The 27,994-nt window shown below is 39.9% G+C and overlaps 2 protein-coding genes across 4 annotated transcripts in view; one reads left to right on the top strand and one right to left on the bottom strand.

Moving 5' to 3' along the window:
- Positions 1-8,039: 8,039 nt before the first annotated feature.
- ABCG8 (ATP binding cassette subfamily G member 8) lies at positions 8,040-21,816 on the bottom strand. Of its 2 annotated transcripts, XM_015857516.3 has the most exons (13): positions 21,588-21,816; positions 20,456-20,554; positions 19,593-19,743; positions 17,701-17,939; positions 17,155-17,287; positions 15,443-15,712; positions 13,723-13,888; positions 13,550-13,642; positions 12,500-12,696; positions 12,296-12,372; positions 10,627-10,894; positions 10,016-10,143; positions 8,040-9,925 (listed from the first exon to the last, which is right to left on the bottom strand). In XM_015857516.3, the coding sequence occupies exons 1-13, from the start codon at positions 21,657-21,659 to the stop codon at positions 9,788-9,790; spliced, it is 2,031 nt and encodes a 676-aa protein (XP_015713002.3). In that variant the 5' UTR covers positions 21,660-21,816; the 3' UTR covers positions 8,040-9,787. The 2 variants fall into 2 exon arrangements, with proteins under 2 accessions (XP_015713002.3, XP_032299779.2); XM_032443888.2 differs by lacking the exon at positions 20,456-20,554 and having other exon boundaries at positions 21,588-21,807.
- A 46-nt stretch (positions 21,817-21,862) lies between these two features.
- Positions 21,863-27,994, top strand: part of ABCG5 (ATP binding cassette subfamily G member 5) — a 14,499-nt gene continuing 8,367 nt past the window's right edge. Inside the window, exons 1-7 of one of the 2 annotated variants that reach the window (XR_014944583.1) lie at positions 21,863-22,215; positions 22,472-22,593; positions 23,015-23,151; positions 23,379-23,477; positions 24,823-24,955; positions 26,039-26,178; positions 27,209-27,338. Coding sequence is in view for 1 of the 2 variants with exons in the window: in XM_015857517.3 (XP_015713003.2) it covers positions 22,094-22,215; positions 22,472-22,593; positions 23,015-23,151; positions 23,379-23,477; positions 24,823-24,955; positions 26,039-26,178; positions 27,209-27,338 (883 nt within the window). In the remaining variant the exon portion in view is untranslated. The remainder of the gene's footprint in view (positions 22,216-22,471; positions 22,594-23,014; positions 23,152-23,378; positions 23,478-24,822; positions 24,956-26,038; positions 26,179-27,208; positions 27,339-27,994) is intronic. The other variant, XM_015857517.3, reaches the window with a different exon arrangement.

The following is a 27,994-nucleotide window of genomic DNA, read 5'->3' as shown; positions in this document are numbered from 1 at the left end:
TGTACCTCTTGTGTTATTATCTCACTGGGTTTGATAGTACAAAGACAAAATACTTACATGTATGCTAGCTTGTGTGTCATAGCTTTATGTCATCTTTAATTCATTCTCATAAATGATAGGTTAATTTTAAGGGTATGTGGTCTGCAGAAGTATGAAAACATGGCTTTTAGACAAAGGACTGTCTGTTATTTGCTGGCTCCAAAGTTACTTACTTGCTGGGAGACTGATAGGCGCAAGTTTATTTGTGTAAATCTGGGAGTAAACCTGACCCTGTGTAAACTTTTACAGTCCAGAGTTCTGGTGTTGTGTGAAATGATTACGCAAAGATAAAAGGTGCATAGAAAATACCTGCTGTATCTCTGTGAATAATGATGAAAAGCCACCAATGCATACATCAGTTTATCAAGTGGAAAACAGTGTCTGTGGAGTACTTTGAACAGGTTTTAATGGACTTTCGAATTTGATTCCTCACAGATGGCTGCAAATGAAGGTTTCCTACCATATGTTTTCTAACTTTTAGTTATTCTTTATGTTTTCAGTTTATTAACCTTGCCTGTTCCCACATAGGTAGGCCTGGAAATGAAAAATTCATCTGTGTATGCAAGATTTGGGTGATATTTTGAAAGATTTGCACTCTAATCTTTGCTATGTCTCAGTCAGGAAGAAATCGGGACCCAAACACTGACCAAGGTGCGAGCTGACCACCTGGGATCATGCTGCAGTAGTCATGGCCCACATTAGAGCAGGGCTGGGGAAGGCAGAGATTGTTTAAAGAGTAGGTAAATCCTGACATTGTGCGATGTACTTCTAACTTTCTATTCCAGTAAATGTTTCATCTACCATTAAGGAATGATTACACAGAGGAATGTAGTCTCCTGTCTTTAAAATGTGGGACATTGAAGGACTGGTGCCACCCTGGGACACCATCACCTCAGTCTTAAGCAAATGTTATGCTGGGAAGGTTTTGCAGAATCGGCATTTGTGCCATCTCTTCTAGAATACGCTTGAAATGATATTTCTTGCACGTTGGTGTGCTGTGGGACTCAGCCACGTCAAGCATGAAGAAAAACTGAGTTTAGAAGGTTAGCTTTTCTTCACTAAATATGCAGACTGTTTTGCTATTTCTTCTGTGGAAACCTGTGAGGTGACAAAATGCAGGATGGCAGTCTTGCAAAGTTGTCACAGTGACTTATTTGTCCTGTTAGAAAACTTACTCTGTCATACTGACCGTAGCACTTATTCCTTTAAAGCAGATAAGAATTATTTGCCAGTGGCCAGTGGGTAAGTGGGGTTGTGCCGGATTCAGGACAGGTGCAGCATCTGTGAGATAGAAGCACTTTTCCAGAGGCTTCCTTGGGAAGCTGAGAGTGTGCTGACATGAAATGACCCGACATCTTCCTGTAAAGAGCAAATTGTGTGAGCATGCATGTGTTTGCATACTAGTGTGCCCTGATTGGGGTTGAGAGGACTGGAAAAAGCTTGCTGCTTGAATTGAGATGATTTAATGTCGCTTCTCTGACCTGTGCCACATTATGGACTCTCCTCCACACCAGGATAAGGCTGCTGCTTGTTTTGTTTTTGGGTTGTTTGGTTTTTTTTAAGCTAAATATATAATAAAAAGTTTTCTTTTTTAACAACCAATATAGTAATTTTGCCTCATGGTAATTACATGCTGTAGTTCTATTCTCATCTACTAAATCAGCTCACTCAGCTTGCTGTCTCCCAAGACCCTTTTCTATAGAAATGGAGCTCAATAGGTTAGTAGTGGTCTCTACACTCTGGTAACATGTGCTCAGTGCTGAAAACTTAGTAGTGGAAGGAATCATATCTTCAGTAATAGCAGCTCAAAAGGTTTTTATAGATTAAGTGCCTGAGTCAGCAGGAATCCAACTGCATTTTACAATAGGAAGCTAGGATTGTAGCACTGATGTTAGGAGCATAAGTGCACATCGTGACAGAAGTAGGCTGGAAACGTTCACCAGAGCACCACTGACTTTATTTCTATTCTCAAAGGTGTGATGCTTCCAGAATGTCCAAGAACACAGTTTAGGAGGAATGAGCAGAAACGAATAAGACCAGGAGGTTTTGCTGTTCAGTGATCATTGTGAGAAATGTGTCAGGACCTAGAAGGCAAATACAATTTCCAGCACCACTAAAGTTCCAGTAAAGATGAAAAAGTGACCAGGTAGGAAATAGACTGGCATAGAATTTAACCCTTTTAGTAAAAAAAGAATGATCTGTTATTTAACATTGTTCCTAACCTTTCTGTGTAAGGTTAACTGCATTAAGAGATTACCTCTGCAGAATGGTTGCAGCCTCTGGTACTTTGCCAGTAATTTTGAGAATCAATCACCCAGGGAAAGGTAATAACCTTTTAAATTAGTGGCTCCAGTCAAGACTGTAATGTAATCCCAGGATGAATCTTTGAGTGTGCTGATCCTCTGCTACAGTAGCAAAGCTCTGGGTTTTTCTTCCCTGAGGTATGGAAATAAGAGCAAATATGGAAGCCTGAGGTTTGAATTTTCAGTTTCCTGTAATTACAAAAATGAGATAATAGAAACTTATTATGCATTACCTGCCATAGATAGGAGTTCCTTGTTGATCTACTTTTAGATAATACCATTTATGCAAGGTTTCTCTCTGATACTCATCAACCCTATGCGCTACGATTGGCTAATTCTTCTCAGCAGCTCATGTGACAATTATAACAACGTAATAAAGCAGTGGGATCTATAGAACTGCAGCAATAACTACACACCCCTCTGCAGGTTTTTTTTTCTCCCAGTTTCTTCCTTCAGAGCTACAAGTGATGATCAGTGAAGGCCCAGCAATGACTTCGCTGAGTTCATGCCTGCAGTGGTGCTCTGGGGCCTGATATTTGGATTAGTGTTGACCATAAGGAGGACCAAGCTGGCAGCCATAGAGCACAGTGCCTTAGTTCCAGTTCCATGGTGAGTGGATAAGACACACTCAACACACTGGGCTGATAGCGGTGCCTCCATGGGGTCCTCTCCTTCCTCGTGGCTCCCACTGTCTCATCATTTTCTAGAACTCACAAAGAAAGCTTGTTCCAACCTCATGCTTCTCAAATTAGAAAGCAGGTATAGAAATACGTGCATTATTGGTAATGTAACTTAAGATGGCTCTGAAGATAAACATGAATACAGGACATAGGTTAGTAGTACTGGGACTGATGTGTTTTCTTTGTGTGTTCTGATATTGACGTTGTAGACTGAGAAGAAGCAGTAACCAAAGAAGTGAGGGTTCTGAGCCTGCCAGCTAGGTGCAGTCTGAAACACTTTCCAGGTAAACCAAAAACAAATCAAACAGTTGTCCTGGGTACTTGCAGTTTCCTAGGATTTCTTTCTGATTAATTAAGATAGCAGCTGACGCTATCTTAATAATTGTTCCTGTGGGCAAGATGGTTTAGCTGTAAATCACTCCTAGAAGTCATCAATTTTAAGGGCTTTTGAAACACTTTGTAAATCAAAGTTGCAATCTAAAAATCAGGATAAAAAGTGTATGTATAAAAATCATTGTGTCCCATCCTCGCCATCCCCACTAACATGTGTCTCACTGTGCCACATCTACAAGCTCTTGAATACCTCCATGGACTTCACCACCTCCATGGGCAGCTTTTTCCAATGTCACACTACCCTCTTTGTGAAGATTTTTTTCTTAATATCCAATCTGGCCCTCCCCGAGGCACAACTTACGGCCATTCCCTCTCATCCTATCACTAGTAATGTGGGAGAAGAGACCGACCCCCCTCTCACCACAGCCTCCTTTCAGGCAGCTGTAGAGAGCGATGAGGTCTCTCCTAAGCCTTTTCCATCCTGGATGATTCCAGTTCCCTCAGCAGCTCTCCGTAAGACTCATGCTCCAGACCCTGCACCATTTTCATTGCCCCTTTTTGGACATGCTCTAGGATTCATGTTTTTGCTTATTCAGCCTGCATGTCAAACATTCATGCTCGGTGAGAGCCAGTAATACCACAAATCACCTTATAACCTGGTCAGCATTCCAAGAAGGGGGAAAAATCACAGATCAGGTGTGATAGCTGAATACACACACATGCATGTATATGTGTGTGTATATGTAGCAGGTGTGTGTGTATATATATATATATGTATATATGCATATATATTTATAAAGTGTTAGATTTATTAAAAAAAAAAAAACCTTCAGTATTCATCTTTATAGTTTAAATGGCAGTCATATTTTTTATCTTCTATAGCACATATAAAATATTGAGCTCCAAACTGTTTTTGTGCCTGGGAATGCAATTTCTGCATTTGAGTGTCTTTCTTACTGTCATCAATAACATTATAAATTTGTCTAAATTCAGCAAGTAAAAACAAGGTTGAAAACTATGTTTTGTACCAGTAGCTGCAGGGGGCATAAAATTACGGTAATTTGTGGCTTTGCTATTGTCAGTCATGTACAGGAGCTTTTTCAGCAGAAATTTATCATGCGCCCAGCACTGAACATACTATAAAGCTACAATGTGCTTTTTATTTCTTTATTTTTTTAATGCAAAAGCCCTGGGAAATTCCCAACAAAGTAAGCAAAGCTAAATATTCATTCACCTTTCCTTTGCTGCTTTCAGAAGAGAAAAATGTGAGGCGCACATGTCCAAGCAGTTTTGCAGTACTGAGCTCTCCAGGAAGCACGCTTTTGGGTTGCATCAGGACAGATCGTGTCCCAGCTTTCAGTTCATGGATTCATTCGAGTTGAAAGTGACCTTTGAAGGCCATCCAGTCCAACAAATAGGGGCACCTCCAGTTACCTCAGGCAGCTCAGAGAGAATGAGAAGAGTGAGGTTGGTAAGGAGCCAATAAGGTAATGTGTGGTTCTTTTAGGGTACTCCTCAGCACCATGATTTGTTTCACAGGCAGGAAGATGTCCCATGTTAGGAATGAGCTGCTGACAGAGGCCGCAATATTTTGCTGCAGCTCCTCTGTTTTCTTTCTCAGTGAAACATGATGTTTGTCATAGTTCCTGTGGCTTCTTTCTAAACTCTTCCCCAGTCCACAGTAAAAGGAAGGAAGCCAAGTGTCTTGAGGAACCGTGGCGTTAACTGGTGCCTTGTACTATCACCGCAGTGTCATTGAGAATGGTGTGTTCTGTACATTTTGCTTTGGACTATTTGTGAGTGTTCATAGATTTGTTTTCTGTGCCTTTGCTTGAAAAGCCAGTGCTGCAGTAGTTACTGACTGTTGTGGGCTTATTTGCTTACATACAAAACACAGATTCTTTTTTGATGCACCATTTGTTTCCTCACTGTGTGAATTCTGGCCAGAATTTCAGCATCTAACTCACTTGTTAAATGTGAAAAATGTACGTGATGTAAAGTTGGTACTGAGATATGCTTAGTAAGCTTAGCAAAATATGAATGAGTCTGATTAGGTGTTTGAAAAGGAGTAAAATGTGTTCTTAAGGGGGGTGCTGGTTCTGGAGCAGTGATGGGAAGATGGAGGAGGAGAGTCTTTTTGCACTGCAGTGTTTCAACTCTGGAAACATTAAAGCATCAAGTTGTGACCATGAAGGCACAATAGTCCCAACTATATTTGCTATTTGAAATAAATCCTTCAGTTAGATTTTGTGACAATATAAATGCCAATAATTAGTTTTCTAATTCATTACATGAATTGTGAGCTATCTATAGGCATTCTGTATGTATGGGTACATAACCCATCCATCTGTACACGCCTATAGATCCAATCATGTGGACGTCTCTCTGTGTGCATATGAATACAAACACATGCACGTACATATATGCTTTTTTTAAAGCTCATCAGTCTTTAAAAGGGTTAAGCGCTTTTAAAATTACCTCAGCCCACTGCTTAAACATTGTTGTCTTAATTAATAGCTGCTAACTTATGAAGGGCTTGTCTTGGCTCTCAGAGAGAGAGGATAAAAAAACACAGCATGTCACAGAGCTCCATGTACACTGCTTCTTGTCTGCTGCCATCAAAATTAGTTACTGCAGCTCCAACCCATAAGGTTTCTTGTTTCTGGTACAAATAGACATATCAACACCTGTAATTTTGATGAGTAGCATGTTGTCTGATTTTTAAGTCATTTTGTGGTGGTTGTGGGGTTTTTTGGGGGGCTGGGTGGTCAATATTGTTACTTGTTATCTATTTAAATTTGTTACCAGTCTAGCATTTCTGAATGCATTTTGCCATTGGGAAGTATGGGAAGAAGGTTTCAACATATTCGTACTAACTTAGCTTAATCAGACTGAGAACTGATCCTTTTCAAATGAGTTAAAGCATTTTGGAGTACTGCCATTGCCCACAATGCAAGATACAAAACTGTGTGTCCATAATGTTTCCCACTGCTAAGATTTTTGTGTCCCTTTTACCCACTGGAGAGAGACTTGTACAAACTTGGTGTGGACGCTGGGGAAGAACATCCCTCCTCTCCTGCTGTGACTGAAAGGTACTTAAAATATCTTAAGTCATGAAAACGTTTTTATCTATTTATTTAAAAATAAGGCAATGCTTTTAATAGAGAGGTGTTGCACCAACATGTGGTTTTGTTGTCCATATATGGCTTTATTTTTATGGCATCCATATAACCAACACGGATTGTATTATTATTCTTTATCTGAGTTTGATGTATTTTCTTCAGAAATCCTGTTGTTGCTTGTATTTGTTGTTTCTACTCCTGGATTTGATGTGTATACAAACTGAAACCTGATGGGCCTGGTAGGTCATGCATTGGGCATTCCAACCAGCAGTTGGGCAAAGTGACTTGAAAGTTGCTGAGAATCCAGTGCTGTTGCCTCCAGCAGCAGGGGCCATAGCTTACAGCTGAGGAGACCTCCTCTAGGGCTACCCAGGAGAATGAAAGAAAGCGAGGATGGCTGTGGGGGTTTGCAGCACCATTGGTCTGTAAGGTAGTGCTCTAGTTGAAAGTGAAGTTTGCATGGCTTGGGGCATAGAAAATTGATGTTGGCAGGTGAGGAACAGACAGAATGCAGAGGTTTGAGTATCATCTTTCTTGTGATCTTTAGTCTTTGCGTCAAGAGTGTTGCAGGCTGGTTTAATTTTGACTTTCCTGTTAGTGGAATCACAGGGAGGGGGGTATGTTGAGCTTCTGCCAAAAGAGGGGAGTCTAGGTTAAAGGAATGGCTGCTTTGAAATTTGGAAAGCCAAAAGCTGTGCTGAAATTCAGTTAAGACATTCAGCCGTAGACACAACTCCCTTGCTAACAACTTATCTTTGCAGCAGCTCTGCTGTTGAGGTGTGGAACCTTTTCCATCCATAAGTAGCATGGAGCAGGATGGGAATGTCAGAGGCCAAATTAAGCAGCACACCTTGATTCTCACTGCTGCAGTGCTTAATTCCCTCTAAACTTGCAACACTCCAACTCCTGGGAGTGTGAGTGGGGCAGGTTGTGTGTCATCCACCCACTCTTCCCTTTGCTCTTCCCTGTACACAGCCCCACGGCATGCTATTGTTAGATATGAATGCTAATTGCTGGTATTTCAAGGCTCCTCTCTTCTTATTGCTAAAGCCTGTAACAATAATCACAGCCTATATTCCCCATCTCTAGGCATCAAGGAAACAAGATATGATCACAGGCAATGTGCTAATGTAATTGTAGTATATAGAATATGAGCATTTTCTGTGTAAACACAGGCCTGGCCACATCCTATGATAGCTCTTCCTACACTCCGTAAGATGGCTGTTCCTAGGCTCGCAACTCAAGTCCCCATTATGTATATATCTACCCTTGTCATAACACCACCTCTGAAACACTCACACCGCTTGGTCCTGCTGCATAATGTTAAGAGGGTGGAATTTTAAATTGAAAAAGGCTGTTTAAGTAATGTCAGCAGCCTGACTAATTTCACAAAAGGAAGGAAATTCAAAGTTAAGGCTATGGTATATTCTTATCTAGATGCCTGCAGATTTCCATGCATGACAATATGCCCCTAAAATTCAGAGCTGTCCCTTATGTCTTTAATTTCTCCCATTGTGTCTCTCCTTTTTTTTTATATTAAACATCAAAGTGGATTCACAACAGAGAGTCAGCCTAGAATTTAATCCTCTAAATACCTTGAAAATAGAGGTTTAGACTAGAAGTACCAATATATACCCTTAAAACTTCAGAGTAATATAAAAGAGATTCTAATCACAACAGATCATTACAAAGAAGAGTAAACCACTTTAAAAAATTAAGTGTCTCAAATATAATAAAAAGGAATAATTAAGAATCAAACAGGAAGCTGCTACTCTGACAATTTAATGATGCTGAATTGGACTGAAAGAATTGGCTTTGCCATTAAAAGGCAATGAAAATCTGATAATTTCAAAATGGCACTAGGGTAAGATCAAGCGTATTCTTCCAAATCAAATGCAGCAGAACCAGAAAGAAATGGTAGACTTCAGCTCAGGAAAAGCTTGGAGTGCTTTGGACTCCTGCTGCTGCCTGGAGCTGAAGCTGTTATTCGATCAGACCTGCTTAACATCTTTAGACTGGGGTCTTCCTGGGAATTTATTACCATGTGGAACCTGTGGAAAGCAATGTGGCAGCCCTTCTTGCCAAATGGAAGTAATATAACATTGATGCTCTGCCATTTTAATTTCATTTTCTTTTTCTTATTTATTATTATTATTAAAGATGAATAGATTTACATAAAAGCATCCAGGGCATTATGGCCAATTGCACTATGTGCAACACATCAGTAAATGGAAGTAGAATAGATGTACTTTGCTTTTCTGATGTGTATGAGCACAGAGGTATGCATCCAAATGTTTAAAACCAAGCACGCTAATCTTATAAAATGCGCATAACAACTGTACACCTAATTTGCACCTGCACTTACCGTGACTGTGTGTAAATTACAGCCATTTGTTTATTGTTAGGAATTTTTTGAGTACTGTTTGTCTTATGGCAGAACGTAATAAACTGCACAAGTGCAGTATTTGTTAGGTTGCACCATTAGATCTTTAATTACCAGTGAGCAGTTTTGCTGCATCCTGCCTGAGAATCTTAGGAACCCAAACTGGCACAATGCTGTTTTATGCTGCCATGGAGAAAGATGCGATTAATAAAATTAAATCAATGTGTATTTACAGTGTAAAAACAGACCCAAGGAGGTAAGACAAAAATATGTTACAAGAAATCATATATACAGTGAGAAAATACTTATTTTGAGCACCAAGAGCATCTAACTGGAACACAAGGGCAGTCTTACATCGTACAAGCAATTAGAAACAATACAGTATAATTAATACTTGAGTTTTTCATTCTTGCATGTTCTCCTGAGGCTTCAGTGAAATCTTCACATTGCTTCATTGTTTGTATTAATGCAGAGTGTTATACAAGCTGCAGAAAGTAGTCTTTCATCTGTGCTGATTGCACCTCTGTAGGATCACCATACATTCAAATGCTGTGTGGCCTGGAACACCAGCTATTATTACAGTGTTAGGTCCTCTTAAATAGGTACACCATTGCGTAGGATATTTCAGGGAGTAGTTAATGTATATAGGCGTCAACTATAAATCTATGAATGTCCAACAAATAAATTAAAAAAAGAAAAAAGTCTCAATTTTATTGCAGTTTGTCTGATTAGAGAACAACCTGGCTTCCAACTCTTGGTCTTCTGCTGCCATCCTGTGGCAAACTGGACTCACTTCATGCAGCGCAGCTCAGCTGCTGCCTGCTCTCCCAGCGCCTCCACAATGCTCATCAAAAATAAGCTTAGGGGCTTCCCGTGTTCTCTTGCAAGGGATGTTGTCACCTGCTGGCCCAGCTGCATGCTTTGCTGTTACCAGTCTTGGTTTGATTTCTGCTTGATGAACCTTAATGAGAGGTAGTAGAAAAGCAGGAAACATAAAATATTGCCACCAATGATGATGTAGCTTATGTAGAGAGGCTCTGAATCCAGGCCCAGAGCCTTGGTTACCTGTAACCACAGAGAACAAAAAATTAGGAGCTGACAACAGTTGTTTTTTTTCTAATGAATTACTGAGATTTTTACTAGAGAGTCACTTACAAGTTTTCCAGGAACTTTAATTGTAACGTTCCCAACAGTCATATCGTATATGGAATCAGTGAACTCAATTTGCATCATGCCTTGGAAATTCCATCTGAGAAAAGATACCTTAGAAACCCAATATGGAACTGGGAAAAAAAAAGAAAGAAAAAGAAAAATGGCAGGAAAAATGTGTATAAATAAGGAGAACTGCTGTCTTGGTGCCAAGCGTAACAGGTTTCTCTAACTTCTTGACAACCAGAGGCTGTAAATGTATGAGAATTTGTTATTGGACAGAATATATTACTTAGTGGAGATGTAAATTAGGAGAAAGCTAATATCCATATCCATCAAATTCCTGCTGTCTGCTAAGTGTTCAATCTTTTTTTGCTGAATATAATTAACCAAGAGACCAGGTAACACTCCAGATTTTCGCTAATGCTTTTTTGGACCAAACTTATCATTATCTCAGTTCCAAATGTAGAAATTAGTGTAAAAATGAACTCCGCTCTCACTGTAAAGCTGGAAATAAAGTGGTATTTTCCTGCATGAGATTCAGCCACGCTGTAACCAATCGCTGATGCAAACCACCAATGTTACAGTTTAGAGGGACATTGGGAGATTGGTCTTACCTGTCCAGAGTTGTTCCAGGCTTATCACAAAGCCACCACTCAGGTAGAATGAAGTGAAAAGGACGTTGCCAAAGAAGGCTGAGAGCTGTAATGTTGGCAGCAGTGCTGCTACCCAAAGTGCCATTGCACGGGCAGAATATACAGCCAGCCATACCGAGAAGAAGTTCAGCAGAAAATGCACTGCTTCAGGAAACAGATTTGTCAGCCAGTAGATGGGAACCCCATAAATTATAACAAAAGCGCAGTGCTCGGGGAGCTCCCCCAAAATCTGTTCAGGAAGGGAAAGGGGAAAAAACAAAACAAAACAAAACCAAAGGAGAGAGAGAAACATAAGTTACACAACAACCACAGAATCTTGAGATGTGCCTTAAAGTATTTAGGGACTGTTTAGGGAAACTTCAGGAAATGCCCCCTTAGAATGCAAATGCTATTTTTTCCATCGTTGTGGCTATTCCTGTAACTAATTGTTGAATTGCTAGGCCTTTTGTTACAGATTAGATATCTTGTTTTGTTATGGCTTTTGCTGTTTCTAAGAATTGAAGAGGCTTGCCCTAAAAATTACTGTGCCTGAGCACAGGAGTGCTGCTACTGACTCACTGTGAGTGTGTGTTTTGTCCAAACTTGGTTAAAGACAGAATGACATCAAATTTGAAATAGGCTATTGGTGACTTCCCCTCTATGTCCCAGAGGCAGAGTCTAGCCAGCATCTACTTCACTCGCTGTCAAAGAAAAAAGTATATATGTGTATGTTTTGAATTCTCTTAAATATCTGAAGATATATTAAAGATGTGTATATTAACATGTAAAACATATATGCACAGTAAACATGTGTAGATATACACAGCTCTACATCTATATATCCTTGGACTATATATATATATAGACTAATGTGCATATAAATCTATATACATGTAGTACTACGAGTATTTTTTCCAAAGAGAGTTGCTACCATCCTCTAATACCAAGGTTGTAACAAATTACAACTACTCCTCTATGAATAATGTGCAATTTTTGTGACACAATGCAAAGAATATTTTTCTCTGGCAACCACTAATAAGCATTTAAAATCTTGTGCAGAAATGGAAACCTAAATTACAGATGCCATGGCAGGCAGAACTCATCTCACAGTGGCAACATCACAAAGAAGGGATTCTTCTAAACCCTTATTCAAAAGAGAATGTAATATTTCTTAAGTTTTAATTTATTTCCAGAAAATCCAGCTCTTTATGCATTTAATACATTTGTTTCATTCTGATCAGTTCAGGCCCAATCAACTATTGGAAATCTAACAGCATTTCACAGCATTTCTGTTTTACTTTTGGTACAGTTTAATATGAATAATCTGTTTTACAGATCAAAATGTAATCACGCTTTCAAAGATGCTCCAGTTAATGAAATATTAGGCTATATGAAAGTGACAAACCACCAAATCTGATGTCCAGAAATCCTAAGTTATGGCTATAGAACCTCAGAGACCTCAGACATGAGACATGGCAACAGATCTAAAGTAGTGCGAGGCTTAATCTATTAACACCCTTAGCTGGCAGACACAAAAGAAAAATGTCTAATGTAAGCGTTATTATTTGTACAAGGCTGTGTGTTGTGTCACTGTTGTGTTTTTTTTTTCCTAACCCATCTGCGTGCTTTTCATGGTGATGAAACCTCTTACCTTAGCAAAGAAGTACAGGGTAACAGAATACATTCCATTTTCCAAGTCATGATAAAGCATTGCTCTTTCTGAATGACCTACAGGGTAGAAGCAAACAGGCTGGTTTCACCCTAGAGTTGCACTTAGTAAATGTAATTTTTCATTGATATAAGAATTTGGTTTTTTAGTTTGATTTATAACATTTACAATAAAATTCACACTTACATTTGGCAATAACATCCAAAATCACCGTGAATGGGATTAGTGCACCTATCATGTACAGCAGTGCTGATGTGTCACGAATGGAGAGTCTTTCCTCATGGCCATAGTACAAAAATCCAATTAATAATGACATGACAAGGGCCTCAAATCCATGGACTAGTAATGTTGAAAGGTCTCTGAAGTCATTGGAGACTTGACGACTAGGAAAACAGAGACATTAATCATAAGGTATTGTACTAAATAATGCCAGTTACATTCGGATATATTGCTCCAAATACTCTGCTAACATCAGTTTGTTGAACTTGCTGACTCTGAGCAGGTCAGGAATTTGTCTATCTGCTTCCAAACGTTATTTGACTTAATTAAAGCTGTTGAGCACCTGTAGTGTAGCTTTTCAGATCTGAAACACTGAAAACCTGAAGGAAGGCAGTGAGTGAGGCAGGAAGATATGGTTTTGGAGATGCAGAAGCAATTGTTTCAGTAATAGAAAGGTCTTTTTTAAGGGCCTGTAACACCATCTGATACTAGCAGTGATTTTCTGTGTGTATTAAACAGGTTGGCTATATTTCCTTTGAGTGCAGAACTATGAATCTCAACTATCAACATCCATCCATGATTGCTCTAATCACTGAAGCCTCCTTGGCTTTAAATCTGAGGCAGAGGCATGAGGATGGCAATGTCTGAGCCTACCACAAGGCTGCCTAGGCTTGCTAAGGGTCAAGTTGCCTTGATTTGACACGGAGATCAGAATGGAGGTACCCAAAACTGGGATGCATGTTCCTGAGCTTGGAGGCTCCTGCTGCTGCAGCAATGTGATCTAGAGATTATTTTTGTTTGGAAAGAGTCCTGGGGCAGAAATATAGGGAACGCATATAGGACTGCTGCCCTACTCATAGGATTGGGGTGGTCTGGTATAGCAACACCACTGCTCCATAACTTGCTAGTGCTGGACAAGCACTTTCAGCAATCTCTCGCTTCATATTTCATACTTCTTACTGCTTTAAAATACAAATGAACACAATACATAATTGTTTATGCTGGAGATAAGATTACCTTAATAATACAGTGAACTGTTTTAAGACTCCTGGTAACTGATCACTTGAATGGTAAGGCATGTTGATAACCTCTTCTGGTTTTGAAGGAGAGCTTCCCAAAAGAAAAGAAAAGAAAATGAAACTAGCTCAGGTTGTAGCAGTTATTCCATATCTGTCATATGTTTTCTTTACCTTTGCTTGCTGGTAGTGGTCACAGCACTGTCAACTTCACTTGCTTTCCATAAGAAATCATCAAAACCTTTGATTTTTTCTTGGAACAAGCTGGCAAGAGTATTTGCTCTTTTTAGGCTTTCCATCTCCTTTTCTGTAGTGTGTTTATCAATGCTGGTCAGGTCAACTGCAAGATATTATTTGACATGATAATGTATGCTACAGATGTGATAACTATATGATGTGCTTAGAATCAGAAATTTCATCATGAACAGACTGTATGACTTGTGTGCATGTATGAAGCTACAATGGTTAAAACTTTCTTAGTTACTTTAGGAGGATACTGAGAAAGCCTGAGAATATTAACCAAGGAAAACATAGTAGCAGCAACAGTGATTCATTTAGCTTTTTAAAAAATATTATTATTGAACAAATTATTTTTCAAAATCTAAACTAACAGTAGTATTTTTCAGTGCTGATTCCGGGAGAATCTGTACATTTGTTAACTCCTATCATTGAGCCAGTCTTCTCTGAGCCAAGCATTAGCAGAAGGCCATCAGAAAAATGAGTTGCAATCTACCTTATTTAACTCTTCCCTCCTGACATGGTTCCCCATTTCTTTATCCACCACACTTCTGTATTTCTGCATGTTTCTGCATTTCTGTATTTCTTTCAGGTACTCATCCTTGCTGTTGCCTCCTCTGCCATTGTGTTCTATTTCTACCTTCTATCTGCCCATATTCTTCACTCTTCCTATCAGTTATGGCTCCATGCATTACACTCAATGATCTTCCACCTTCTTTTCTCATCCTTCCCCCCTCCTCCAAATTGGTAGGAGGGTTTGTCTCCCAAGGACTCTGTTCTAATATGGGAGCGGCTGCAGGACTTCCTTAGGGTTGTGCAGGACTTCTCTGAACCACATTGGTGACAAAGGTCTTTGTTTCAGGACTTGATATTAAGATTAATTTCTGTCTTATCTCTGCATAGCTGATAGGAACTGACACTGGCTGCCACATAGGCACAGTCAAAGAGGTTACTCTAATGCATTGCGGTCGTTGTCCTTGCTAACTTGAATGCAAAGACCCGAGGGCAGTAACGAAAGCAGCCAAAGCAGTCTGTGGTAAATACTACTGCCATTAGATCAACAAGGTGAGATTCCCTATGAATGATGCAGAAAAAAAAATCAGAAGAACGATGGATTTGGGACCATGTAGTTATATTTCTTTGAGGAGAGGAATCAAAAAATGCTGTTATATGTTTGTTTTTTTCCTCCCATCCAATATGCTCTGTTGAACAGCTCTCCTCTTTTCCATTTACCGTCCTGGGTACGTATTATTCCTCCCCCTGGGAAAGGAGCTTCCCACATATTTCTTGAATCAAATTCAGAGAACCAGCTACAGAAGGAAATTGATCAGCTCATCCAAGTCTTTCTCAGTGAAGGTAAAAGTTTCAACCAGCTGAAGCATGGGAATAAGTGTGCTAAGCTTGTGAAAGAGTTGCTACATCTGGCATAGTTCAGGAAGGAGGATTATTTAAAATTGATTTTTTCTACTTATTTTTTGTTCCATTTCCTGTACTGACAAATAAGGATTATATAAAAAACTGGCCTTACTACAGTATTGATTTGAGTCAGTGATAAGGCATGGCTAAAGCAGGTCAATAAAAGTCAATGTTTGCTGATACACCCACAAAAGCAAATGACTTCCAAAAACCTTTTTTTATGACAGTACTTGATACTAACCATAGAAATCTGCAGGATTGCTGTACCTTGGGCAGGGGTAGCCTAGTTCTGTGAAATACTGGACCATGTCTCTTGCTGTTCCAGAATAGACAGTGACTCCAGAAGTCATCAGAAGAACTAAATCAAACAGTTGGAAAATATCTGACCGGGGCTGGTGAAGCGAAAGAAGAACTAATCTGTTTCCTCTGGCCAGTCTGGATAATGTTATCACAAGGTTATGTGCTGTAAAACTGTCCAGTCCAGATGTGGGTTCATCGAGTATCAGTATTCCTGCCAAAAACAGTGAGTTTAACTGGTTTGGAAAACATGTTGTATGTGACAATCTATTAGCACATGAAATCTCACAGATATCTCGTTTTTAAACAATTCTAAAGTGTATTTCATAGTAGAATCATATAATACTCAATCGCGACTATATTTTTTCCTCTATTTTATTGAATATAACAATTAAGAGTAACTTTTAAATGTTGTCCTGCTCCTACTGGTAATAAGAATAATGGTTTCTATTTCCATGGGGATGAAGATTTAGGTTCTTTATTAAATTTACATTCTTCTCTGTAGTTCTTGTACTTTGTGCAAAAACCATGTATGTGAATATGTAATAGTGATAGTTCTCTATTCTAACTTCTGAAGAATTCAGATCTTACATTAGCATGTTATTTGTGTAGTTTCTTACATTATTACTTTATATAGTTTCTCCCCACAATCCATTCACAATCTGTTCACATCCACGTATGAAGAGTTATGCATGTGCTTAAATGTTTTGCTGTTGCTGTTGTTTTGCAATTGATTGCTAAAAACTTGCAAGGATTTTATTGCTTTGTAGTGTTTATATTGTTGAGGAACTTAATGGCCTCCATATGCGTGAGGCAATGTCTGTACATAGACATGGTTTCTGTGATGAGGAATATAGATTATGTTTGAAGTGTAAAAAAAAGTGTAAATTCCTTTGAACTAATTTTTTATATTTTTACTTTAGTACCAGCACATCTATTCCTGAGCATCACCTCTTAGAGTAACAGCAGAAGTATAAGTCTATGTAAGCTAGACCCTTTCAGATCCATTTCCAAGTGGAGGTAGAAGGGGTGAAAGGACATATCACACAACAAGAGGCTCAGCCAAGATTATTAGTGCTATTGTTACATATAAGAGCAGGTGGGGAATTCACTCCTGCAAATTCAATTACTGATTCAGCTTCATCTTTTGCTTATACCAAGGAGGATGGGCATTTACTAGTGGCATAAGCCAGCCACGTCAGAGGGTTGCACAAGAGTGCAGTGACTACCTGTACTGCCAAGAGAATGACCTTCACTGTTAACATCGTACTTGTGAATAGGTCAGGTTGAAAGAAAGAAAAGCAATCCAAGGTTTATAAGAGATAACCAGGCCTCCAAAGTAAATTGTGGCGTATGGTCAGGAAAAGACAAATTGTGCAGATTTGCACAAATTGGAGCACTGCTGTGAGGGTGACTTCTGGCAACATTTGGTAGTTTGGTTGATGATGAGCAGTGGCTTCCAGAGGGGACTCTGCCTGGCTCTGTCACTACTGCTGCATTCACAAAGCTGGCAGAAGCAAGAGAGTGCTGCTGAACATCCCTTCAGGACCAAACTTATGTTTGACTTTTCCATGAATCCTCTTGTGTTCTCTAACTCCCCTATTCCTGCCAATGGTTTGTGGTGAGCACAAGGAAGTTGTCTGGGCTTTTACTCACCTGGGTTCCAGAGCAGCTGCACAGCGATGCTCACCCTCCGCCTCTCGCCTCCTGAAATGCCACGGAGGTACTCATTCCCTACCCTCGTGTTCGCACACTGCCGCAACCGTAGCTCTGCTATTACATCTTCCACCTAGGGGAATAAAAACAAAACAGTTTACTTGAGCATTTGTTCACAGAAAAAAAAGCTGAAAATATAGTTGACGTAGCTAAAATTCATCTGGATAATATGGTGCTGTCTGATCAAGAGCCACTTGAAAACAAGTCTTGATTTTAGAGATATCATTAAAAATTGCTCAGCGATAAGCAATATATCTCTTCTTTCAGCCTCTCTGCTGCTTTCTCTAGATCGTCATTTTTTATGCACTTTGGAACAATTGCTGATTTCTATCTTGAAAATAAGAAAAAGGTTTATAACTCATAATTTAAATTAAAAAAAATAAAAAGCCAGATTAGCTGTTCTGACTCCAAACACGCTGAATCTCTTGGATAACTTCTGTCAGACGTGTTTTTGACAACTTTGTTTTTTCTCAGCAGCTTAATTACCCTTTTTTTCCTTTGTGAGTCTGAAAAACATGCCGGAAGGCGCAGCTTGGCGATGAACAATAGTGTTTCTCTGACAGTCAGGTGGGGGAGCAGTCGGTCATCCTGCCTCACGTGTGCAATGCATTTCTTGACAAGCTGGGGAGTGCTGGGTTTGTTGTTGATCATGATTTGGCCAGACTTGATTTTACCTCCGTGATGCCGGCAGGTTATCACGTCAAGCAAGGATGTCTTTCCGCCAGCTAAAACAACCAAAATTGGAAAAATAAGTACATTTCCTGTACATTAGTTCAAAAAGTGATTTATACACAGAAGCTTTCATTCCCTAACTTCTTTTTGTGAACCCTCTCATGTGCTTTTCTAATGCTGCAAAGACAGAATGGTCTTTATATAGAATACCAACACATGACTACAAGCTCATGCTCAGAAGATCTTTCCCCTCCAGAATGGAGGACGTGACTTCAACCTTTGTCCTGTTTCAGGAGAATCAGGTGGATGGACTTTGAGGACAGCTCTGTGAATGCAAGAAGCAAGATTTCTCCTTGTCTTCCAGTCACCTTTCTTTTACTTTGGAGAGGCAGCTGAATGGTGGAATCCTGGCCACCTTTAGGTGACACCTGGGCTGTCACCTAAACACCCTGCATGATCTTGCTTATTGAAAGGAGCTGTGGATTCAGAAATGGCAGCTGGAACAGCTGAAAGACTAAGACATTGAATGATTATGCTGACAATAAAAATCTTAATCACAATCAAATAGAAATTACTATGATTTGAATAAGACAAAAAGTCATTTAAATAATTAAGAAAAGCTGGCTTACGTTCAGAGGTAAGGAAATGAAAACAATGTAATCAAAACATTATTTGGAATTAAATAGCAAAAGACTTTTTTCCTTATGCTCTATGATACTTCAGGTAAACAAAGAGCTCTCTCATTGTGATTAGATGTCATTTATTACCAGATTTCCTGTTAAAAGATTAATGCCACAACTGTTTTCTAATATGTACATTTTTAAAAAGGAAATCCATCCATCCGTAAAGTATGTATTGCTCAATTTAAGAGTGACATATTGATTGCCATTGACATTGTGAAACTCATCAGCCATTTAACCCATTTTACTAAGGCATTTGAAAAAATAGATGATAAACAGCTTTTAAAAACAGTTTGACTAGTCTGTTAAAAAGGGTTTATGTTCAGTGCATGTTACCTTACAACGGTGGTATATCTATATCTCAAAATGTTATTTCATTATAAGCTTTATCATTTATTATGGGACATCTCTAATGTACAACTTCATTTTCATTACAGATACATGGTAAGAAAAAGTCCAGATGACAATGGGGAAGAACAACCAGAGACTTGTTTTTAAGACACTGTAAGCCAAACAGAAGAGGAATTATCTTCTCAAGGTTTTCATTAATTGATCTGAAGGTGAGAGTTTATCCTTTAATTGTTTGCATATGAAGGGAATTGCTATTTGTGGCTGTGCTCAACCAGTTTCTTTGCAGGGTTTGGCTTCATACCTGCTGTATTACTGGGTGAGGTCTGCAATTTGCATTTTTTTTTATAAGAGCCATGAAGCTGCTTCACATGCAACAGAGATGAGACTGCAAACCACAGTCAGTTACAGCAGCACCTCACTGCACCCCAAGGAACAAAGAGCAAATGATCAAGTCATAGTAAAAATTGGTTTTGAAAACAAATTCAGAATACATATTTATCCACCATGATTCTTTGTTTTCTCACATTTAACCTTTTAGTGATGTATTTAAGTGATGTATTTCCTCTAGTTGTTTCTCAGCTAGATTTTGCCATTCAGAGGACTGAGGAGTATTGTTTCCAATTGTGTACGTTTTATCCAAGGGTTTATCAAATCATGAAACATGGTTGCTCTTACCAGTGCTTCCTATAACAGCTAACATCTGGCCGCTGTGAACTTTTAAATTCAGGTTCTGGATTATTGACACGTGAGAATCAGGACCTGACTTGCAGAGCAGTTGCATCTGCTTGAGTTTCTCATACCAGGGAATCTGGGATGCCAGGTTAACCTAACAAAGAAAAAAACAGATCAATTCAAACAATAAACTACTTCATGATAAATTCTTTCAAATTTGTTACAAAGCGGAGAATAAGTTAAAATAATATTGTTAATATTCAGAATTACAGACAAAAATTATCTTCCAGATGTGTGTGTCTTTCATCCCTTTCTTCTTATTTCTGTTAATTACCAAAACTATCTGTCATGTGTTGCTGTTGTATGTTATTAATTTTTTAATGCAATTTAAAATTACTCAAAACTGGAAATTATGAAGCCTACTTCAGATGCCCCGTGGCACAGAGAGAGGTGACAAATTTCACTAACTGCCTGAAATCCTCTTTATGTTTGTTATCCATGTCATCCTGCTACATCTCCTACATGCACATTTTTTGCCAGTGAAGGCTCCTGCTGGACGAGAAGTCCCTCTGCTTCACTCCTCAAAACAGTAATTTAGCTTGAGGCAGAGAAAACAGCCTAGACGCTGATCTCTTCTCCTGTGTCATCCTCTAGCTTTACTAGATATGTTTACAATGGAACGTGTAGTCCATTGTCAATACTACAGCCAAGAACATGATCCTTCTTACAAAACTGAGAATTTCACTGTGCAACATTTGTATGAATTAGAACTTCATTCTACTTCTAAAATGGCTTACAAAATGAAACAAGAACTGCTGAATATGTTCCCTGCTCAAGGGAATTACATAAGGTAGAGGAGTGTTTACCTGGTAGTTGAGTTGCTTGACCTCAAGAACATTTGATTTTCCGCTGTATGTGAAATACAGGCTGTTATCTTCTTCAGAACAAAAAATACTGTCCTGGGCCTTGATGTGGAAAAAGTACTAACTTAGTTACAACAGTTAATTGCAATACCTAAAGAGCTGTTAAAATTTGATTACAGAGAAGAAAGGAATAGAAAAGGAGAAATAGAAATGGAAATATGTGCAACGGGATATACCAGTATTGTTAAGTTACCATAGTACAAAAGTGTGAAGGGTTGAAATGTTACCTGTTAGCCAGCATGAAATGCAGTTTGTTGTAAGGATATGTCAAAGGACCAAATATGCTGCGCTATGCTCATTTGTTAGCTTTCTGTTGAAATGAGTCTATTTCCAGAATGAAGCTAAATGCTATGCCACCACAAGGACATGAATCTAATCTGCATTCTATTCTGTTTTTATTACTGTAGAAGAAATGGATGACTGTTGAAGCAGTAATGTCTACTGGATCAAAATGGTATGTATTGAAATCGGTATTTTGTGGCAGCTAATAATTACCCTAGAGGCATGCTTGTTATGTAATTCATCTATACTGTACCATAGTAACCTGAAGCAGTTAATTCACCACTGTGCACATACAGAAGATAAATTTGCTGATGTCTATGCTTACAAAGAGCAAATGGTAGCTGCATGCAAGGTATGCTCAGTAAGAAAAAGTGAATCGTAATCAGACAGGGTATTAATTTAACTAACCAAAATATCCAAATACCCACCATCTCTGCTGAACAAATGTCTTGTAAAATAACAGAGAATGGGCACATTAACTTAAGTTGGCATTCAGAGATCATCCTAACCCCTGTATCCTTTGGCATAACAGGGGCTAAAGCTCTTCCAGTGATTCATATCCAGTGTTCTCATTTCACCCAAGTCACGTAACATTCAGCTTCAGCTGAGGGCTGCTAGAATTTCATTCCCCTGTTCCCTGTCTAGGTATGCACTGGAAAGCAGCGTGACGCGTGACGTCTGAAAAGCAGCACTAAGACCTTGCCAGCTCTCTCTTCAGTCTCTGGAGGAAGCCTGGGCACTGGGCATTGCTGCCCAGCAGCCCTCAGCCAGCCCTCTCACAGCTCTCACTCACCAATGAGCTCGTGCACACTTCCTGGCTCCAACTGGTGCCTTCCAGAGAGATGTTCTCAGGGGCTTTCTTCATGTTGGCCGCACGGGGCCTCGCACCCCCTGCTGCTTCAGTGATGGGCTCCTGGAGAGGTGTGGGGAGCCTTCTCTCCTTGCTTCTGAGCTTTCCAAGTGCCTTCAGAGCAGTGCCCTGGAGTCTCTGCAGCAGGCGTGACCCTGTGGACAGGGAAATACTCCCCTCCTCCCACGCTGACATCTGGGGCTAAAGGTACATCAGATAGGCGATTAGCTGAAGCTGCTATCAGTAGCTGTCTAGAAAAGAAAGTGCAGAGAGACTCTCCGTTTTCTTCTAGGCACTTCCCAGGGTGGCAGGTGCTGGGGGCAGCAAGTTGCTCCATTCTAGGAAGAGCGGGGAGCTGCCCCCACCCCTGCCAAGGCATGGTGGCAGTGGCAAGCATCTGGCTGGTGGCGTGAGGGCACTGAGTGGCCCGTGGGGCTTTGGTGCCAGAGATGTCGGGCAGAGAGTCTTCCGCCCTGGAGAGGAGTGGCAGCAGTGGGCAGGCAGGCGAGACGAAGGCAGCGGCACAGCCCCCCAACAGCGTCAGTGTGCGGGGGGTCTCCTACAGTGTCAGGTAGGACCATGGATCCTGGAGGCAAGGTGAGGCCCTGCCTCCTGAGAGCTGCCCCAACCCCTGGAAAGGAGGAGAGAGGGCTGGAACAGGTGGGCTGTGGGCTTGGCCTTGGGCTGGTGAAGAGTGAGGACAATGGCAGGGCTGCCCACCTCATGGTGGGGCACGTAATGGAGATTTCCGAAACTCATATGTATGTGTGTCACACAAAAATTTTTATTTCTTTGGTGTCTCTTCATTTCTGATGTTTTTTTCCAAGAGTGAGAGTTGGCCCATGGTGGAAAGTTCCTTTGTACCATAAAAAATGGACTCGGCAAATACTTAAAGATGTTTCATTTCACATAGAGAGTGGCCAGATTATGGGGATCTTAGGAAACTCGGGTAAGTTGCTCCTCTGCATTCAAAGAAATAAAATCAGAGTTATTACTGGTGACTTCCACAGTATTCTGAATGTGACTGAGGTCCATGCTTTAAATAATGAAATTGCAGCTGTGTTAACCCCCGCTTTGTGAAAACACGACACTTGGTTTCCAGAGTTCTATCTTCTGCCATCTAACTAGCAATTACAGCTTCAACAAAAGATAAGGTTGCCTCCAAATGCAAATGTTTCACGATAAAGTGTGAATATGGGAAATAAATGTTAATTCATATATATTCTGGTTTCCCAATTACTTTCCTACTACTTTCATGTTAAGACTCTGTTTAATGCTTTATTATTTTCGAGTCTCTATCCAAGTGACAGCATTGCTCCTGAGACTGCAACATTCATCTCATCACATTACTGATTTGTTTTGTTTGAAAGGATCTGGAAAAACAACACTTCTGGATGCAATATCAGGAAGACTGGGAGATAAGGACAGTTTTTTTGGTGAAGTGTATGTGAATGGGCGTCAGTTGAAGAAGGAACAGTTTAGAGACTGCTTCTCTTATGTACCACAGGTTAATCTTCACATCTGTGTGTGTGTGCTGTGATTCCTCTTCTGTTTAAAACAAACAAACAAAAAAGAATTTGCTACCGTAATGTTGCACAGTGCATTCCCACTGTAATTTCACTAGTAGGTTTGGTACAAATATGAATAGCAGCATGAATGAATTGCATGACTGTGAGCAAAAGCAGTATCTTGGTTACTACTGGACTAACAGCTGCTTCTTTACCTTTTTCTTAGAATGATGCTTTGCTAAGCTTCCTCACCATAGAAGAGTCTCTGACCTACACAGCTTTACTTGCTCTTCAGAAGCGCTCCAACAACTTCATCAAGAAGAAGGTCTGTGTATTATTATCTTCTGCTAGGGATGCAGACATGATATCATGTAATGCTTTTACTGGCAGTACTTTCCATTGATGGCTCAGGTGTATATTTATGCAGTTTCATAATCCTTATTCTGCAGCTGGAGGGCTCTCCGTCCTAGAATCACAGAGTTGCTCAGGTTGGAAAAGACCTGAAAGATCATCAAGTCCAACCATGACCTAACCATACTACCCTAACTAACAACCCTCTGCTAATCATGTCCCAGAGCACCATATCCAAACAATTTTTCAACACATCCAGGAATGGTGACTCAACCACCTCCCTGGGGAGCCTATTCCAGTGCTTAACAACCCTTTCTGTAAAGTTTTTCCTGGTATCCAACCTAAACTTACCCTGGCACAACTTGAGGCCATTTCCTTTTGTTCTGTCACCAGTGAGAAGAGAGCAACCCTGCTCTTGCTGTGAGCACCTTTCAGATATTGGACGAGAGAAGTAAGGTCTCTCCTCAGCCTCCTTTTCCCGCAGACTAAACAGCCCCAGTTCCTTCAGTCACTCCTTGTAGTGCATATTCTCCAAGCCTTCTGCTGAGCAAGGAGCAGGATAGCCTCCCTAGTGCTCACCACCTCTGCAGGGAGCTTGTGCTGATGTCCCAGCAAATGTTTTAACTACAGCAGTTACTTGGTACAGAATTCAGCTCCCATCGGCTAACTGGGAGCCAGCTACAGCTCTCTGTGTGTACTGGCCGGTCTCCTGAACAACGGGGCTGCTCTGGCACTACTCTGGCTCCTGTGGGAACTCTCTTGCTAACCAGAGCAGCCCTGAAATACACCATTCTACTGAGTTGCTTACAAGCTATCTTTTAGATAAAAGATGAACATTCCTGATCTGCTAGAGGGCCCCTTTTGTCCTCAGCTCAGAAGCTCCTGATCCGAGGTTCTTGTTCTCTGTCTTCTCCACCCATATTTCATTCAACATCTTGTACTTCTCCAAAAATGATTTGCCTTTCTCATCCCTTATTTTGGAAGCCAGACTAGCACATCATTCTTAATAATATAATGTCTAGCCTCTGACATCCTCATCTCTTCATGTCAAGCAAAGATAAAATTATACTCATTTTAGAATATGTAGAAATGAAAAAATATGTATTTGTAAAAGTATTTGGAATACTGCATTAAACATAATCTAATAAAAATCAGGCCCAAATCCCTCCAGTTACAATGGGTGCAAGCAACAGTCTGGGAAAGTCTAAGCTTAAGATTGCGCCTTTTATTTTCCCCTTTGGTTTTTGTTTTTCTGATTATCTAAGTTGGTGTCTGAGTTGAAAACTTACTGGTCTTTCTAAATTGGAATTATTTTTCAGGTCGATGAGGTTATGGCCGAGCTGAGCCTTAGCCACATTGCCAACAAAATAATTGGAAGCCAAGTATATGTAGGAATTTCTGGAGGTGAGAGGCGTCGTGTCTCAATTGCAGCCCAGCTATTACAAGATCCCAGTAAGTACCGCTAGGAGGATTTTGAACATAAAGTAGAGCAGTGCTACTTTGTGCTTCTGCCATGGACCTCCACAGCCCACTTTAAAATACAAATACATTTTTAAATCTGTAATTCAGTAAAAGCTAGTCTAGTAATGCTGGAGATGGGTAAGTCATAAGTCACATTTGCCATTAATCTATTATTGGTCTTGGAAAGGAGTGAAATCTAAAATCTTAAGGACTGAACACGTGTTCAGACACTTTTACCTCTTTCTGGGCTTGCCCTTCCCACATGTGCGACGTTAGTTGTGACACATTAATTTACAGTTTATAGAACCAATCAGAGCCTTGTGTGTGCAAACACTGAGTCTTGTAGTGGAGCAGCTGACATCGGGCCATGAATATGTGTACTTGATGGGGTCAAAAAGGCAGTCTACACACGAACTTTGCTCACTTGGAAAAGAAAGAAACAGAACAGAGTCAATTGCTCAGTAGTATAATAGCTCTCATGTGGTCTTTCCCTTGATAAGAAGCCAGGAGTTGATGCATACCGTGCTTCTGTATGTCTTAATTTTAGTGTAAAGGAAAAAAAGTCAAGTGAGTGAAAATGGAAGCTGAGTAACGGAGACAGTAGAAGGATTAACTGTGGGAAACAGTACCTGAATTTCATTAGTTTAAAACAGATTCTTCAAAATGCCAGAATCTTAGGGAGTATACCAACTATTTATATATAATAAATTCTAGCTACTTATTTCAGCTGTGTTTACATTTGTATGTTTGTTGATTTTTTTTCACAATTCTTCTTAGAAGCAAGAATACATTAAATCTTATAGGTTTCATTTGAACTTAGAAAAAAATCATGATGTTCTGATTTGTTGTGCAGTTCTGTATGTTCTTATTATTATAGCTGAACCTGAGCCACTGAAGCTAAATAAAGATGAAATACCAAGCCTCAGTAATGAATGTGCATGCTCTGTGTTAGACACAGAAATGCACTTGTACAGTAATTTCTACAGCATTTTTCAAATTAGCTGCAAATACAGAATCCATAACATTTGCTCTCCATTTACCTGAGTTTTGATGTTATTTCTTGCCATTATACAGAGGTCATGCTGCTTGATGAACCAACAACAGGCCTGGATTGCCTGACTGCAAACCAGATTGTCTCACTGCTTGTAGAGCTTGCACACAGAGACAGGATCGTGATTATCACCATTCATCAGCCTCGCTCAGAACTCTTCAGGGTAAACAATATCTACTCAGCATTTGATTTTTTTCCATCCTTTTTAGCATTTAAGTTCTTTTCAGAGTAAAAGAACAAGATCAAGTATAGTTGCGTTAAAATGCTCCCTAACATTATCCCCATGTAAACATAGGCTTGTCTTTAACTTTACAAGTCTGGCCTTCTGCCACTTGCAGTTCATATTAGGACACACACTGCTCTGTGCCAGTAGCAGTGACACAGGGTGCATAACCTTTGTGTTATGCTGCTACCCAAATAAAAACACTGGGAGAAGCCATGTAAACTGTGAAAACTAGCATTTTATTTATCATTACAAATTTGTACTTCAGTTATGCTTGCAAATCAAGATGAAGCTGTGATTTGGAATGGAAGGGGAAAAAAACCTTTTATCTCAAGTTTTCTAGGTTCACATAGGTTGTGTGACATGGTCTTACTTCCCAAGACTATTTTGAATTTGTATCACCCCATGAACACAAGACAGTTCTCTGGCTGAATAAATCTGGCGTGAGCAATCAGAAGCAATTGTGAGTGATGGTGCTCTTCTGGACTGGAACTGGTCCGGGTGCATTGGAAATGAGCAGAGCGTAGCTAGTGGGAGCCCTGCCCTGGCAAATATACACCCAAAGAGCGGTGCTCTTTAAGTCCTCAAAACTTCAGGACAGATTTCCCATTAATTTCAGGATTTTGCAGACTATTAAGCACCAAACGAGGTCAGTCAGTATGTGAAGGTGCATTAGAAGTGACGTCAGATCTTATTTCTGTTCTTAGATTAGCTCTGTATGCTGCTGGCTCCAGTAACTTTGAGAAGCACTAAGTTTTAAGAGCTTACAAATGTGTCATCTTGCATAAGCATTAAGAGGAGTGACAGAAAGGACAAACTTCCTTTGACAAAAATATACTAAGGAAGTTTGAATGCGTCAAATCTATTTTTCCTGTCAAAGCATTTTTATTACCAAGACAGTAGCTGTACTCAAGAATTAATGTGCTTCTTCCCAGTATGTATTGCTACAATCTTAAATTTGCCCCCACAGTTATTCGACAAAATAGCCATCATGAGCTTTGGAGAAATGGTTTTCTGCGGGAACCCTATGGAAATGATCACATTTTTTAGCAACTGTGGCTACTCATGTCCTGAACAGTCAAATCCTTTTGATTTCTATGGTAAGTTTATCTAAGCTGTTTTGGTAAAATGAACAAGTTTTCTTCCCAAGATAAAGATTTTTCCATAGATGATAGGAATGTGTTTGAATTTTTCCCTGACTCCACAGCTGTACTCAGCTGAGAGAAGAAAAGAGGACATCCAGATGTCCATGGACAACATGAAACAACAGAAGTTTGCAGTAGGACTGAAACACGGCAGGAAGGAATAAGCTAGCAATGAAAAAGGAATTTTCATATTTATTAAACCTCTGGATTCCTGACAGCATGGCCCCGTGTCTGTAACTGGACATAGGGTTATTAATTTGATCCCAAAGCTATGGAAAGCATTCACGGATGTTTTTGATGCCAAAAAAATGTGAACAAAGTCGTTGCCTGTTGGGTAGGATAGAAAACTAGAGGATGACCAGGGAACAAATGTTCAGACATTCACTATCTGAGATTTCAAAAACTTGTGGGAGTTTCTAATACCAGGGTGAACAACTCAAGTAGAATGTACAGATTCTTCTAGAGATGATGACAACAGGCTGTTTGTGATAGCTCTGAGTTCTGCTCTACCAATTCAGGATCGAAGAAGTATCTGTAACAGATAGTTGAGGCTTGGATTCATTGCAGGGCATCTGTGTCCCTGACCTTTGGGGAAAAATGAATATGTCTCT

The sequence above is a fragment of the Coturnix japonica genome, chromosome 3, assembly GCF_054131305.1.
Source record: "Coturnix japonica strain WE chromosome 3, WE-NBRP24, whole genome shotgun sequence".
Taxonomy (NCBI): domain Eukaryota; kingdom Metazoa; phylum Chordata; class Aves; order Galliformes; family Phasianidae; genus Coturnix; species Coturnix japonica.
The sequence above is the reverse complement of the archived record's forward strand: the minus strand, read 5'-3'. Positions and strand labels throughout refer to the sequence as shown.